At 41.3% G+C, this 14,826-nt stretch overlaps 1 protein-coding gene across 3 annotated transcripts; it reads right to left on the bottom strand.

The window, feature by feature from the left end:
• Positions 1 to 467: 467 nt before the first annotated feature.
• On the bottom strand, positions 468 to 13,919 carry hells (helicase, lymphoid specific). 3 transcript variants are annotated; one of them, XM_023804162.2, is made up of 24 exons: positions 13,611 to 13,919; positions 13,116 to 13,208; positions 12,826 to 12,923; positions 12,606 to 12,721; positions 12,337 to 12,459; positions 11,839 to 11,892; positions 11,704 to 11,728; positions 11,559 to 11,620; positions 11,438 to 11,476; positions 11,017 to 11,244; positions 10,673 to 10,855; positions 9,298 to 9,441; positions 8,991 to 9,187; positions 8,737 to 8,833; positions 8,062 to 8,223; positions 7,604 to 7,749; positions 6,625 to 6,772; positions 6,347 to 6,430; positions 4,324 to 4,443; positions 4,113 to 4,229; positions 3,537 to 3,696; positions 3,274 to 3,370; positions 2,224 to 2,300; positions 468 to 2,114 (listed from the first exon to the last, which is right to left on the bottom strand). In XM_023804162.2, exons 1-24 carry the CDS (start codon positions 13,616 to 13,618, stop codon positions 2,026 to 2,028), a joined length of 2,667 nt encoding a protein of 888 aa, XP_023659930.1. In that variant the 5' UTR covers positions 13,619 to 13,919; the 3' UTR covers positions 468 to 2,025. The 3 variants fall into 3 exon arrangements, with proteins under 3 accessions (XP_023659930.1, XP_023659938.1, XP_023659946.1); XM_023804170.2 differs by having other exon boundaries at positions 6,625 to 6,769; XM_023804178.2 differs by lacking the exon at positions 13,116 to 13,208 and having other exon boundaries at positions 13,611 to 13,918.
• Positions 13,920 to 14,826: the final 907 nt, after the last annotated feature.

Below are 14,826 nucleotides of genomic sequence, written 5' to 3'. Positions count from 1 at the left end.
GCACACGTGGGGCCCCTAGGCTTAAGCCATATCTAGCCTGTGCGTTAATCCGCCCCTGGTCATAACATAGGGTTGGCCAGCCTCCAGTGCCCCTAGAGCAATTGGGTTTACAAGTTTCTTATGTAGTATCTCTTTCTCTGCTGACAGGTGGGTTAAGGTTTGAAAAGGCAAAAATGCAAGCATGTTTAAGCCTTAGTAAATACATGTGGGGGGAAAAAAAAACAACACACACACACACACACACACACACACTTCCTTGTGATCAGGGACACAGTTAGAGTGCCAAATGTATAACTTGCCAATCCCACGTTTGAAATTTAGTTCCCCAAGGCACAGTTAAGTAGCTCACACAATTTTATCATAGTCCCACACATTAGCAGAATTTACCACAATAATGTCAACAGAAAACAGCTGTCAATAGAGAAAATGTGAATGAGGCAAGACACCACCCCACTTTCCGGTTAGGATTAGAATCAAACTTTTTCCTTTAATGTACAATGACAACTTTCACAGAGGCTAGGAGAACATCACGGTGTAATGATTTTATGGGGACCCATCCTGGAATAAATGACTGCATGAAGGTGGTGGGGGGGGATGGGAGGTAAAAAAAAAAAAAAAACACAAACATACAGATACATTTAGCACCAGGGGCACTTTTGCTTTAAGAACAGTCTTTGGTTTACTTTACATTTATTCACAGTACAGTCCATGGTGCAGACTTAAAATTAGTTTTAAATAAAAAAGAAAAGTGAATTCAATATTTTTGAGTGGATCTGTTTATCCAGGAAAAGGGTACTGGGAATTCAGACAGTTAGGGTATGCCAGTCTATTGCAGTGCAGTCTCAGTTTTGGAGTGCCTTACATTGCTCATAAGACGGGCAATGTAATCAGAACAAGGTAAACAAAACCACTACATGCAGCTCTAGAAGTGCTCCAAGCATTTAGCCAAGCACGCCAAGTAAAATGCAGGTGCTAGCCCTATTCTTTTAGGCCACTACTTAGAGCCTTTACATGGTTCAAATCAAATCAATCTTATGACCGACTCCATTTTTGCCTAATCTGTTTAGAGGATGGCGACTTTTGTCTTTAGGTGAAGTTTCAGGGTTGTGTATAGTATTTCAGTGTCTGGTGGAGCCACAGACTACTAACCAAACTCACGTCTGAGAAATGCTAATATTGTGGGTGCTACTTATAAAAACCTGTAACATCTACAGATGCTTGAAAATTCAAACATGTTGACATTTCAAAGAAAGTTTTTTCTATTGCAGTGTCCCACTCTTCAAGATGAAATGGAGTTGCAAGAAAACCAAAACACAGTTCAGGTCAAATAAAACAAAGAAAACTTCTAAGGAACACCAACAAATCATTAAATTAGAAGTAAATCATTAGTAGAAGTGAAATTTTTGACTAAGCCAGACAACTGAAGTGTACCGGAACTTGGCACACACTAAACAGTACAAATGCTATTCCTGCTTTGTGACGGGCTAACCAAAAAACTAAATTTCACAAGGCTATAAAAATGCCAATTAGATTATTCCATATACAGATCTTTTGGTACTGCATTGTTTTTATTCCGTTTTGATATGACTAAGGCAAGGAGTTTCAATAAACATAAAAAAAAAATCTGAAATGCTATAATGGTTTAACATGTTAAACAGGTTCCTGGTTTTTAGGTTACCAAGAATCAGAAATACAGCCATTAGTGAAGTCTACCTCAACTGAAACAGACATACAGCCACACAGCAGAACATAAATTAGCATCTACTTTTGGTCTACTAAACTCGAAAAGAGTTACACTTACAGGGATGAAGGAACATACCTGCAGCAATAACAAGCGCTCAAGCGGCCTATAGCTTGAAAAATGTCTCTCCGAGAGGTAAAACATGATTCAGTCTTCCATTTTTGCAGTTAATTCAGAAAGAGGGGACCTTTAGTGATGGTGTTTATCTGGCCAGAATAGGAAGTAATCTGGGTTCAGCACCCCTATGGGACTCTGCAAAGTCTGGTATGACCAACACATCATCATCATGCCAAGCTGACTTCAGCAGACTCCTGTGTTTCAATCACCCTGAAGACCCCATCCCTCTCCTGATTCTTGGTCTTTTCAGCTTGACCTGAAACAAAAAGATAAAAATGCATATTTAAAGGGGGCCTAGAGAGCTCATAAAATGCTAAGTGTGTTGCTAGCACAGAGGGTATAACTGGCTATGCCACTTGACATACTCCATAAATCGCTGCGGTCCAGCAGAAGTTCCAGATCTTTATCACTGATGACCTTTCCCTTTGTGCCTTTCACTTCCCTGAAACAATCATGACACAGCGATCATCATGGATCAACACACCAAAACACAATTTAGCAACACATGCATTTTGGATTGTACCATTTATAAATGTATAATGTAAAAAAAGTTTCGAACACTGCAAGACAGCAAGACCTCAGACATTCGTGAGGTTATATGTTCCAGAACCCATCGTGAATAAGGAAGATTGTTTGGTAGACACCAACTCGAAACAGCTGATCACGCGGGGATTCCACATGAGGTAGATGAGGGGGCGTGGCACACGGGAGGATCGGACAAGCAGGTCATGACAGTTCCAAAGGGAATAAACTTTGCCAATGGGATTCACATCTTTTATGTACATACAGTACAGTATGACCATAAAAAGGTTAAGTTTCCATAAGAAAGCCACGTTTTTCAAGGGATTTTAACTGATTTATATTGTATGTCTTAAACTTTCCCCAAAAACACAGTAGAATCTTCATTAACTAAATTTCGTACCAATTTTACACTTAAAAGCATGAAGACTTATAAATTACTATTAAAATTAAACAAAAACACTTTTGTAGGGATTTTCGAGGATTTCAGATTTGCGAAGAAATCGCAGATGCAAATAAATTCGGTTCCAATTAAATTTTTGCACATCTGTGAATTTGCGAATCAAAGCACGAATGGGCAAGGGCTTGTTTAGCAATGTAGAGGCATGTGACTTGGCAGCCCTTCAGAGAGCATAGTAAAAAATGCAATTAAAAATGTAAGTGGCAGAATGCTTTTAAGGGTCATGTACATGCAATGCACCCATATATTGATGTTTCTCAGGCTCGTTAAACACTTTGGGCTAAGTGTACTTAAACCCCTGACTTCAGCTGATGGTAGAATATGGTTAAAGTGGAAAAAAGCACATGGCTACATTTGATGGCAAGGTTTGGGGTGGCCACAGTATCGATGATATTGTAGTAGCCTATTGATGCATGCGAGTTTAGTGTAATGTTACCTCACATAGTCTCTAGACTTCAGCAGCTCTACCAATTCTGACATCTCCAGACACCTTTTGGACTGTTCAAGCTCTGCCTGGCCACCTTTGAACTTATCTGTGGAGAAATGGACCCAGTTGTGAATACTTGAAAAACTATTTCAACAGCTACCCATAACTGAAGGACTTTGAAGGAGGATCACAATTTCCACAAGATAACCTTCAGACAATTAAAATTAAGAGTTATTTTGTTACCGAGCTAGAGTAATGAGGGTACTACTAACTTTTGTGGATGACCATCTTCTCCAGCTTCCTCTTGGCAGAAGCTTTCTCTATGATCTTCCAGTCAATGGTGTTGGCGGTAACAAGGCGGTATACAACTATCGGCTTTGTCTGTCCGATTCTGTGGCACCGATCCTGCGCCTGAAGGTCTGCTTGAGGGTTCTAAAAAATCCAGACCAAGCAAAACATAAAACAGTAGTCACACAGCACTGCACCATGCTTCTCATCCCTTCAAAAAGCTCTAAGAGAAGGTAGACAGAGAAGAGCAGCACAGGGTGTTTCTCAATATGTGTACTTGACCGTACTTGTGGACTCATTTTATGTCATCTTCCATTGCTGAAGACCAGTTCCGGTACAAGAACAGAAGTACAAAGGACAGTAAAAATCCTCAGATGTCTTGCCCAGCCCCAAATATCAGGGATACATCGGTTGCATCCTCACCAAAGGAGACCAATCCCATGATTCATTGCACCCCAAGATCGTTCATAGGAGACAAGTTAGCAAGACTGGTCTTGCCAAGGCCACAAGTATGATCGTTGCATTCTTGGTACTGGAAAACACACAGTGTCCGAACTGACCCAATCGCTATCAAAGATGATGACAGTGTCAGCAGCTGTCAGGTTGATGCCCAAGCCTCCAGCTCTAGTGCTGAGCAGGAAGAGGAATACATGTGGGTCTGAAGAAAACTTTTTAATCTGGAGAGACAAAAACAGAAAACAGGAATAAAGGCAAGGGAAGCTACATAATAGGCCTGTAAGCTCAGTGAGATACTGAGCAGACTGCACTCACATTTTCATCCCGCTCTGTATAAGGCATGCTGCCGTCCAAGCGACTGTACAGATAGCCCCGCAGGTAGCAGTAATCCGTGAGAATGTCCAAGATAGAGGTCATCTGGCTGAAGATCAGAACCTGCACAAGTAGGTTTAGTTAAAGTTCCTTTGGCAGTGATTCAGGTATCACCACACTAACTCAAATTGCATTGTTTAAATGCTGCCTTTGGTTTTTTGAGGAGGAAAATTATTTGGAGTATTCTACGTTTAAGTGATGTTAAATTCAGCTGTGCAGCTACTGAATAACTTTAGTGGTATGACTTTTTTTTACATGGTTCAAGGTTTTGAAATTCTAAAAGAGGAAAAAAAACAAAAAATTGTGTCAAAGCAGGATATTCATAAAATCATAATACTTATCAAAAACTGGCACCTAGATATCATGATGATATATCAGGTCACTGGTGATTCCCATCCCTAGACTTAACCCTCTGGGACCGGCGGTCCCGCTGGCGGGACCTGACAGAAATTTCGCCAAACCATTTAAATAACTCTGCGAGTTTTTGTCATATACACATTTAAAAAACACCCTCAGAAACCTTGGACGGTCTACTTTTCAGATATATATAGGTAGAAACTAAATATATTTTTACAGCTTCGTGATACGAATAGAAAGAACAAGCACCTGCGTCTCGAAGCAGCTCTGATCGCCTTCCCACTTGCAAATCGCGCTATTCGCATGATAACAACATGATAATCCGACAGTTAGTATTGGGTAAATAAATATGTGAATACGCCCATTGTGACCAAAATAAACAAGAGCACATGTCTGGGTAGTGTTTACACTGATCGGCTACAATATGGCACACGGATACGTCTCTGCCGCTGAAGCTTTGCGCCAATGTTGCCAATTTCAGCAGCGAATCTCATACCTGTGTCCATGGCTCAGTGTGCTAAGCCTGTGTGTGCCTGTAATCACAAGATTGCTGGTTCAAACCCAGCCTATTTAGAACGTGAACAGCGATCCCGATGCAAGTAAAACAAAGAAAGATTATACGGTTTGTTTTTTTGCCTATTTAACCTAATTTAAAAAATTTTAATACTTCCGACAATGGAAGTTTTGAAAAGAAGACCGATTACGGATTTAGTCAGTGTTTTTTTTTCATGATTCCACATGATGATTTCAGCGAGATATAAACTGAAATACACGAGAAAGATACGCAGTCGACGATGCCCTTGTCCCGAGTGTTAATAATAGTCACTGCATCATATTTATCGCTTTCTATATTTATATGGTCACAGTTTTTCATTTTTCATTCCATCTACCAATAAACTGTGAACGGGATTTTATTGTTGCTACTTTTCTTGCATTTCAAACTGCCTTTCCAAAGTGATGCATGTAGGGTGCAGTGACATTCTAGACTGATGGGCCATTGACAGTATGCAAACTACTACAGGTGTGAGGACACCTCTCTCATCAATATTCATTGTGCATGCCACTGACTGAGAAAAAGAGTGTCACTCCAAAGTTCTACCACTTTAGTAATCAAACCACATAAAATTTCAGAATGTCTCTTTCACCTATGTGTAGCCAACCCCCGTGTCTATAAGCTTCAGAGCTCAAAAGTCTTAGCTAGAAATGTCTATAATGTGATTTTTTACAATTTCTCAGCATGTCTGCAAATAGGTTTTTGAAAAGTATGTTTAAAGTTGATTTTAACAAAAAATAGAACAACATTTGAAGTGGTCTCAGATTATTGGTGCTGAGTTTGTGCTGAATAAAAGCACATGTAACATTTTGGGATAAATGTTTTTTTAGATAGGTGAAATATTTTAAAATGTCAAGGCATGTCAGACTACCCCGAAAGTGGAAAAGAGGCCTCAGGCCCCAGAGGGTTAACTTTAAATTAACCTTAAGCACCATGAATAAGGGATATGTCCACATTATCTAATCTACTTGGGAAAAGGCACAGAATTTATGAGTGGATTATTACTTGACTTGTCGGGTTTAGACCAACGTCACTCGTCATGTACAAACATCTCACCTTGTGTCCTCTTTTCTTTAGCTCTGGTAGCATTCGGTCCAGGATGAGGAATTTCCCAGAGGTCTCCACCAGTTGCTCATCAATCTAAACCACAGATACCAATGGTGGAGAGACCACTTACAAAAAATACCAGTGAGCCTTACATTAAACTACATTCATTCCATACATTCAAGTACCAGCCTTGCAAATTTAGGGTTCAAGCAGACTAGATATATTGTGATATTAACAGAAAAGACCACAACATAGTACATATAGATATGAGGGTGTGGTCAGGGTACCTTGAACTCCTGGGTTGTAGGGTCCAGGGGATACTCAATAAGGTATGGGTGGTTACAGCACTTCTTAAGGAGCATTAAAATGTTCTGGAGCTTCAGGTTGATCTGGGAGTCCTGAGGCATCTGCACATTGATCACAGGGTGGCTACTGCTAGATCGAAGAATAATGGGAAGGAAACTCGAATGTTACATTCAGCGATGCTGACCCAAAAGAGTGGAGTGTACACTAGACATTTTGACTGCCAGTATTTTAAAAACTGGCTGAGAAATGTCTGCTTTGACATGCTGGAGTCAAGTAGTCTGATGACCAAATCTCTCATTGCCATAACAGAGGCGAAGCCCAGTTTTTGCATAAATCCATATTTCAATTGTCAAATTTTATAAGTCACACAATATTACACTATCTAGAGAGGAAAGGAGCATGTGATCACTGCAGCACGTTGCCACAACCACCAAATGACAAACCACCTCAGGGATGAGAACCTGAATGCAGCCATGCAGCGGGTGATACCCTCAGCATCACATTAGTCCGAATGGACCATTGTGAATGTTTTCCGGAGTGCCAATCCTGCCACCAGCCCCCAAATTTTCCTGTGAATTGGAGGGCCTCCTTACAGGCCTGGATGTAGCAATTGCAGGTTAAGGACCTTGCCCAAGGGCCCAATGGAGTAGGATCACTCATGGCATTCACTGGATTTGAACCAACAACCTTCCGATTGCAGGGAGATCCATAGTCTCAGCCACCAATCCGCCCACTACATAATGTGCTATTAAAATTATCATATGCCAAATAATTATCTAAAGGACAACTACAGATGATACCGACTAAAAGCCGGCATAGGTTGGCTAACAAACTCTGATGTGGAGAGACTTTCCCAAATATGGTGCCTATGTGCAAATCTCAAAACGAACAGCTAAGAATCTGACCAGCTGTAAAAGGCTGTGCAACAGGCATGAAAAAAATTATCCGGTGAGCCGTTACCTCTGTTGGAGCTCTGACTCCTGCACCTTGTCCAAGTACTTTTTCAGGCCTTGGAATGTGTCCTTATCCGTCTCTGAGTAGTCCACCACCCTCCTGGAACGGCGCTTGGGCCGGCCACTGGATGTGAAATCTACAGGTGGAGCCTCCTGGAGACAGACAGCAGCGATCCCAGAGACTTCACGTTAGTTGGCCAAACTTCCATCACATCGCTCTCTTGGCTACACCCTGAAAGCTTGTTGAAACCACCCCCTATGCCTTTAATCTTGCTATATTCTGTCAAATACATCAACACAAGCAGTTGTATTTACTTGGGGGAAAAAATGTTCAGCACCTTTCTCAAGTATAAAATCAGATTAACCACCAAGCTACCTGCTGATATACTGCAGATTATTGCAAGATTATTTTGCAAGCTGCCCCAATGGATTGAGGCCTGATAACCACACTCAAGGATGCTGCACCTTCTCCTGGCCCAGCAGCTTGCTGATGGTTCTGTTCATGATAGCGGTGTACAGGGACTCCTGCTTTGAAGTCAATGGAGCATACACCAGGATCTCCTTCTTTGGAGGCAGATCAAGTACAACATCAGTCTTCAGCCTCCTCAGTAGGAAGGGGGTCAGAATCTGCAGGCCAAAGGACAGAAGTTAGAGGTGCACAATTTATCGGTTAACATATCGTATCAGCTATTTGCTTAAAACACACACACACACACACACACACGGGATTGACATCAGTCTGACATGTTAATCCTAGCCTGTATTTACACTTCATATTTAAAGTTAGCAGCCCCAGAGCTAAACACACAACTGCTAAATTAATAGAGCTGATTGCATTGAAGGACAAGACATTTTCCACAGCGGAGAACGAGGGATTTTGTTGACTCTTCCACCAATTAAGAGGTTGGAAAGTACCAGCCTGTGAGACCATTTTATATGGCATGCCAAATTATCTTTATTCATTAATAAATCTGGCCCAGAGATTAATCTCTTGTTTTCCACAAGATAAACAAACAATGTAATATCATTCCATTGGCCCACTAAGCGGGGCGAGCACTATCACTAACAAGAGAAGGATTAATCAGGACCCACAGCATAGCACACTGCAAGGAAAGTCCAGAGGACAAACACACACTGCACCTGGTGAAGCATGTGCAGGATATTATTCTCTTGTTCACTGGCAACAATGCTTTCAGCGTCAGAACTGATGGTACTGATGTCAAACCAGGACTCAAAACTGCAATGGAACAAGAGAAATTAATATATTTAATCCAGATATAAAAATTCAGTTGCACTATTGAAATGGTCACATCTGGCAGCCAGATGAGTCATGTAATTCTATTAGAAGGGACGGTTCACTGTGCCTTGCTAAGCTCCACCCATATTCCCAGTACCTCTTGAGATCATCAAAGACGTCTGGCAGTAGGAAGTTGAGCAGTGACCAGAGCTCAGCTAGGTTGTTCTGCAGGGGAGTGCCTGAGAGGAGCAGCTTGTTGTCCGTGGGGTAGGTCTTGAGGTCTTGCACCAGCCTGCAGTTGAGGTTCTTTATCCTGTGACCCTCGTCTAAGATCAAGTACTTCCACTGGAACCGCTGTTGGTCGGTGGCAAGTAAGTGGGCCAGCTCTCACGCAGGTTTGCACAAGACACCAAAAGACTGGTATTTTCCTCAGATTCTGTTTTCATGACAAACAAGTTATCTACCTGTAGGTACTTGCGATCCCTCATGGCTATCTCAAAGGATGTGATGACCACAGGGTACATGTTCAGGGGCCCCTGGGTCTTGTGAATCTTCTTGACCAGGTTAATCCGATCTGCTTGGGGCCCATGGTACAGCAACACAGATACCTGAAACCCAAAATATTTATATATAAAAAAAAAAAAGTAAAAAAATGCACATTTCACACCACACCCACAAACCGCATCCATCTGCTTATCTAACAAGATGGCTGCAACAAAATAATAAGTATGGTGGGGTGAAGATGAAACCAGACCAAGAAGGTGAGAGATATCTGATTACTTAACTAAAGAAAGGGATTGACTAGCATCTTGTCTAAAGTGTATCCCTGCCCCCTATACGGCATGGAACAGGCCGCAGGTTTACCCATTGGATGATGGATGGAAAAATAAAGAAAATTAATGCCTTAACCCTCTGTAGTCGACGGCATTGTCGGCGATGCCGCGTATCTTTCTCGTGTATTTCAGTTTATAACTCTCTGAAATCTTATTATAGAAACGAAGAAAAAAAAAAAACGCTGACTAAATCCGTAATCTGTCTTCTTTTCAAAACATTCATTGTCAGAAGTATTAAAGTTTTTAAAATTAGGATTAAATCGCCAAAACAATAAACCATGTCACCTTACTTTGTTTTACCTGCATCAGGGGTGTGTAGTACCGCTCTCACCCGAAGATCGCTATTCACATTCTAAATAGCTGCATTAGCGCGTATTCAAATCGCATTCGCATGGTAATTCGATGAACAGCGCAACGGTGAAACGTGATCCAGATACATCCCCAGTACCATAAAAGGGGTGGTGTTGGGGGGCGTGGCCAGGTGTCAATGGCTCATGCATACACATAAAAGTTGCTACATATTCAATGAAAAGAGCCAGAAATAGTAACATGAGTTAGGTTTTTCTTATTTATTCAACTGAACTACACCATTTAGTCATCTTCATGTATCCAAGACTTTGGTGATTAGACATCTGGGATCAAAACAAACTTCCACCATTGCTTACTTATGTACTTTTATAATTTTTCAGCAAGTGTTACTTTGATATCAAATTACAAATTTCACATAAATCTGACATATTTACAAAGTACACTAACATTAAGATGAGTTTTATGCCAAAACAAATATATAACAAATAAGCTTAATTCATGGCAAATAAATTATGATAATGAATGAAATGTATGACCATGCCCCAGTCAGGGAAAGCATCTTCCCTACCCCTAGACTCCAGAGGGTTAAAGGTTAAGCTCAGTTCTGATGGCATGGTGTGTCACAATGACTGGTTGGAGAGTAGTTACACAACTTCTTCTTATACCATTATGTCTGTTCAGGTGCTGTAAAACTCACATCAGGTGTAAAGCGTTTGAACTCAGAGATCCAGTTGGACACTGTGGAGAGCGGTGCTACCACAAGGTAGGGTCCCAGCACCTTCTTCTCGACCATCATGGCGATGTGTGCAATGCACTGGATGGTCTTCCCAAGACCCATCTCGTCAGCTAGGATGCCATTAATCCCATTCTCCCACAGCATCTGCACAAGAAGCCCAGTCACATTTTCACTCCCAACTCACTGTGTTTAGCTACCGTTAGCTGTTGTCGCCATTTGGCTCGTTTTGGAACACAGACTTCCAAACGTAGTGACATTCATAACAGTGTGGGCACTGCTGACAAACACTGGCCTGGCATGCTCACCCTGAGCCACTCGATGCCCTCCACCTGGTACCACCTCATGACTCCACCCGTAAAAAGCCGGGGCTGATGAAAGGGAACAGGTTGCCCATTCACACGGCGCGTGGGGTCCAACAAGTGCTTGGCGCTGTCCCGCACGGCCTCTGACAAACGACCCTTGATCTCTTCATTGGAGTCACTCATTTTTGCAATGTCCTCTGCCTCCAGCTTTTTAGGTTGGGAAGAGGCTTCCTAAATCAGAGCAAAATACATGTTGAGGCACATCTTTGGGTTTGGATGAGAAAAACAAAATTGACCAACACAAACAAGAATGAACACTGTAAATAAATAAATAAATAAATAAATAAATAATCTACATATATTTATTATAGACAGTGGGTCTTCCCAACAAAAGAATTTATGGTTATAAGAAAATAAAACTCACCTTCACAAGTTTAGGCTTTTTGGCCTTTGACAATATTTCCTAAAAGAGAACAGAAAATAGCTTAATACTTAAGAACACACACAAAAAAGCATGAAAGCAGTGTACATCAAGAAATTTTTACCTCTTTGGACATTACATCTGCAATTTTGTATTCTTCCTCCCTGTCACGTTTCCTCCTGTCAGCTGAAAGACCAAAAGGCTCCTTAACCATTTCCTGACCAGGACTTCACATGGCACGTGGGATTTATTGGAATATAATTACATACCTTTCTCAGTCTTTTGGCCGTTTCCCTGCAGTAAAATATTCGGTTAGTGAATAAAATCTTCAACAATGTCCAGTCAAGAAGATCACAACCACTGTATTTTCATATCCATCATGTACATCGACGAGGCAAACTCACCTTCTGTTTCTGGGCCGAAGCCTTCCTCTCAAGCCGCTCTTTTCTCAATTTTTCCTAAGATTACACACCAAGACACATACAGCCCATGCTGAGAGGGTACTATTAATGTAGGTGCACAATAATTTATACAACCTACACAATTCTGCACTACCATCCAGTGTTCTGGGTGCTCTTTTGCTCAGAATAAGATTTTACAGAACCCACCATACACCTGAAAGGACCCATTATCCCCAAGTTATTTGCACAATCAACTAAAAGTGCCCCAAGCCAGCAATTAATAATAATGTAATTCAGCACAGTCTGAGACCGTAGCAGTGGACACAAGGCACAATATTTAGACTGCAAAACCATATCTGACTAATGTGAGGCCCCCCCATTTCACTACACTTGCATCAGGTCATATCTTAAGTAATATCAGCTTAGGTGTGAAAGGAGCCTGCAGGCTTTAACTACACCAGGCTAGTTGCCTTGGTGTGTGGGTGCGATCATCTACTCTACCTCCTGCTGCTGCTGTTCCATCTTGGTCAGCAGAAATTTGGAGTAGATATTACTCTTCTCCAACAGGTGCTGCAGCCTCCTAAACCGCATTTCGTGAGTTTCTCTCTCCCAAGTTGCACGAGCCTTTAGCCAATGGGAAGAAAACCAGAAAAACACCTGTAATTCTCCAACAAACAAAGATAGACAAAGGCCCTATACAGTCATTCTGATGAGCCCAAAAATGCAGCATGGTGGATATGGTCACTTCATATTTAAATTTTTAATCATGCCTTGTCCATCATCTCTTTCTCCATTCTCTCCCCTTCCTCCATTAAGTGTTTCTCTTCCTCTTCCATCTCTTTGGTGACGACATTTTCTTCTGTCTCGTCTTTTATGTTGGGTGTCTCTGAAAGATTTGAATACAACATCTTGCACCTGGTCTAATCTAATCACATACCACAGCTACGTCACACGTACACAAGTGATGACAAAGAATATGTTTCTGCTCACCACTGCCAGCGGCGCCCTCAACAGCAGTACCCTGGGGTTGCTCTGGTTCATTGGGCTTCGGACAATGAGGGGACACGCTTCGGGTTTCGTCTTTTATGCTGCATACAGAAACAGGAGAATTGCATTCGCGTGCGCACACATTCTGGACAGAAATCAACATTTTCAAAGGCATCACACTGTTTGACCGCTTTTAAAGTTATCGGATGCGGTCTGCGTTTCTTTTGTGCTCGCCTATGAAGAGCTGAGGTGTGCCCGACATCCAATGGAATAAGCAAGAAGGCGGGTTTTACCTCGCATGTTCAGCATGCCGATTGGACGATGCTCTTTGATTAATGGGTGCGCTGAGCAGGGCAGCGATTCGTTTTGCATGCACACCAATCTCTCTACCCACGTTTCGTGACAAAGACCTGAAATATTAGCTATCCAATATACCTAACAATTTATAATTACGTACAATAAAACACAGCCGCCGCTATACCACGGTTTAACTTAAACTTGCTTTGAATCCTCAGGAGTTTACTTTCGCAGGCTTTTACACAATAGTCGTAATTGCCATTTGCTAGTAAAGATTTGTTTCTTTACGTCTTGTTTTGTAATCCAAGCCTGGCTGCTTAACTATCGACAAATGATCTTAACGATCACTACACATACAAGAAAACTAAGTAACTATTTTGGTTAGAAAAGTACAACGAAGCGCCACATTTATACAGTTAAGTTCACACGGATAACGCCAAACTACTTCACTGGAACGTTGGTTTTTCGTTTAAATTTTAAACAATGCATACCTGTTCATTGTCAGTAAAATTTGACCAAAAAAAGTAAAACGTGCCGCGCAGTTTCTTCTTCCTGACAGACTAAATCTGCTGCCTGGCACCTCAGCTTGGGGTAGTCGGTCCACGCTACGTCAGAAGTCAAATTTCTGCAAAATAAACACTCGGGCTTCTTTATAGTAGATTACACTCCCAAAACAAAACTGCAAGAACGATGGGTTAAAGTGCTAAAAGGACACAGGACGCAAATGTCTATGACACACAAGCTGCCCTCAGAATGCTATCCGCATAAAAGTAGGAGGTCTTGCGGCGAAATTTCGCGCCAAAACAGGAGAAACCAAAATCTTGGGTGGGTGTGCGCAGCTTTTCGATATTAATTTCGAGCGCTGAACGACTAAAATGAAGACTGCAGTACATATACAAAGTTACTAATCACTGTGATAAATATTGCCATTTTTTCTGGCAAATTGATTCAGAATAGCAACATCACAAACATCCAAAAAAACAAAGTACCCCCTTTGGCGTCAAACATTTTACATCCCAATCCCGCGAAGACGAAATTTGAGCAGTGTGCCACCTTTACCTGTGAAGACGTAGTGCACAAGAAAGTAGCCCAGTATGCTTTTTTTTAGTACCCGCGAGCAGGTGTTCGGCTTTGTACTCGCCCTTCGTTTAAATTACTAGCCTCAGGCGGTTGGGGCAGTATGATATCCAGCCATATTAATGGTTATTACATAATATTATATAACATTTACAACAAATAAATATCTAATAACATTTAGGGACGTATGACTTAAATCTTAAGCACGAACCACAAAGTGGTTTAATCTGTTCCTCTGTTATGTAATTTCGTTTTACAGAATGTTCTTGCACGTATTTAATTTATTGGGTTTTTCATATTTTGTACACATACTGGTAAATATTGCGTGTATTTGGGGAGTTCCTATACCAATCTGGTTGTACTGTTGTGTACGACGACAATTAACAATTAAAAGGTAATTTAATAACAGTATAAATAATTAAATAACCATAAATAGCAGCGAAAGTGTGTTTTACACGACATTTTAAGTGGCCACTAGTTGCACCGCTTTGAGATTGTTCTTAATTTTGTAGGGGTAGTGTGCAAACCCATTTACAAGGTAAAAAAAAAACTGTTACGTACATGTCAATGAGTACGCAGACATCTCGAATTGAAAATCTCAGGCCAGCCGCTGACCAAAGTTGGCAGCCC

This window comes from Paramormyrops kingsleyae, chromosome 3 (genome assembly GCF_048594095.1).
Source record: "Paramormyrops kingsleyae isolate MSU_618 chromosome 3, PKINGS_0.4, whole genome shotgun sequence".
In the NCBI taxonomy this organism is placed as follows: Eukaryota; Metazoa; Chordata; class Actinopteri; order Osteoglossiformes; family Mormyridae; genus Paramormyrops; species Paramormyrops kingsleyae.
The sequence above is the reverse complement of the archived record's forward strand: the minus strand, read 5'-3'. Positions and strand labels throughout refer to the sequence as shown.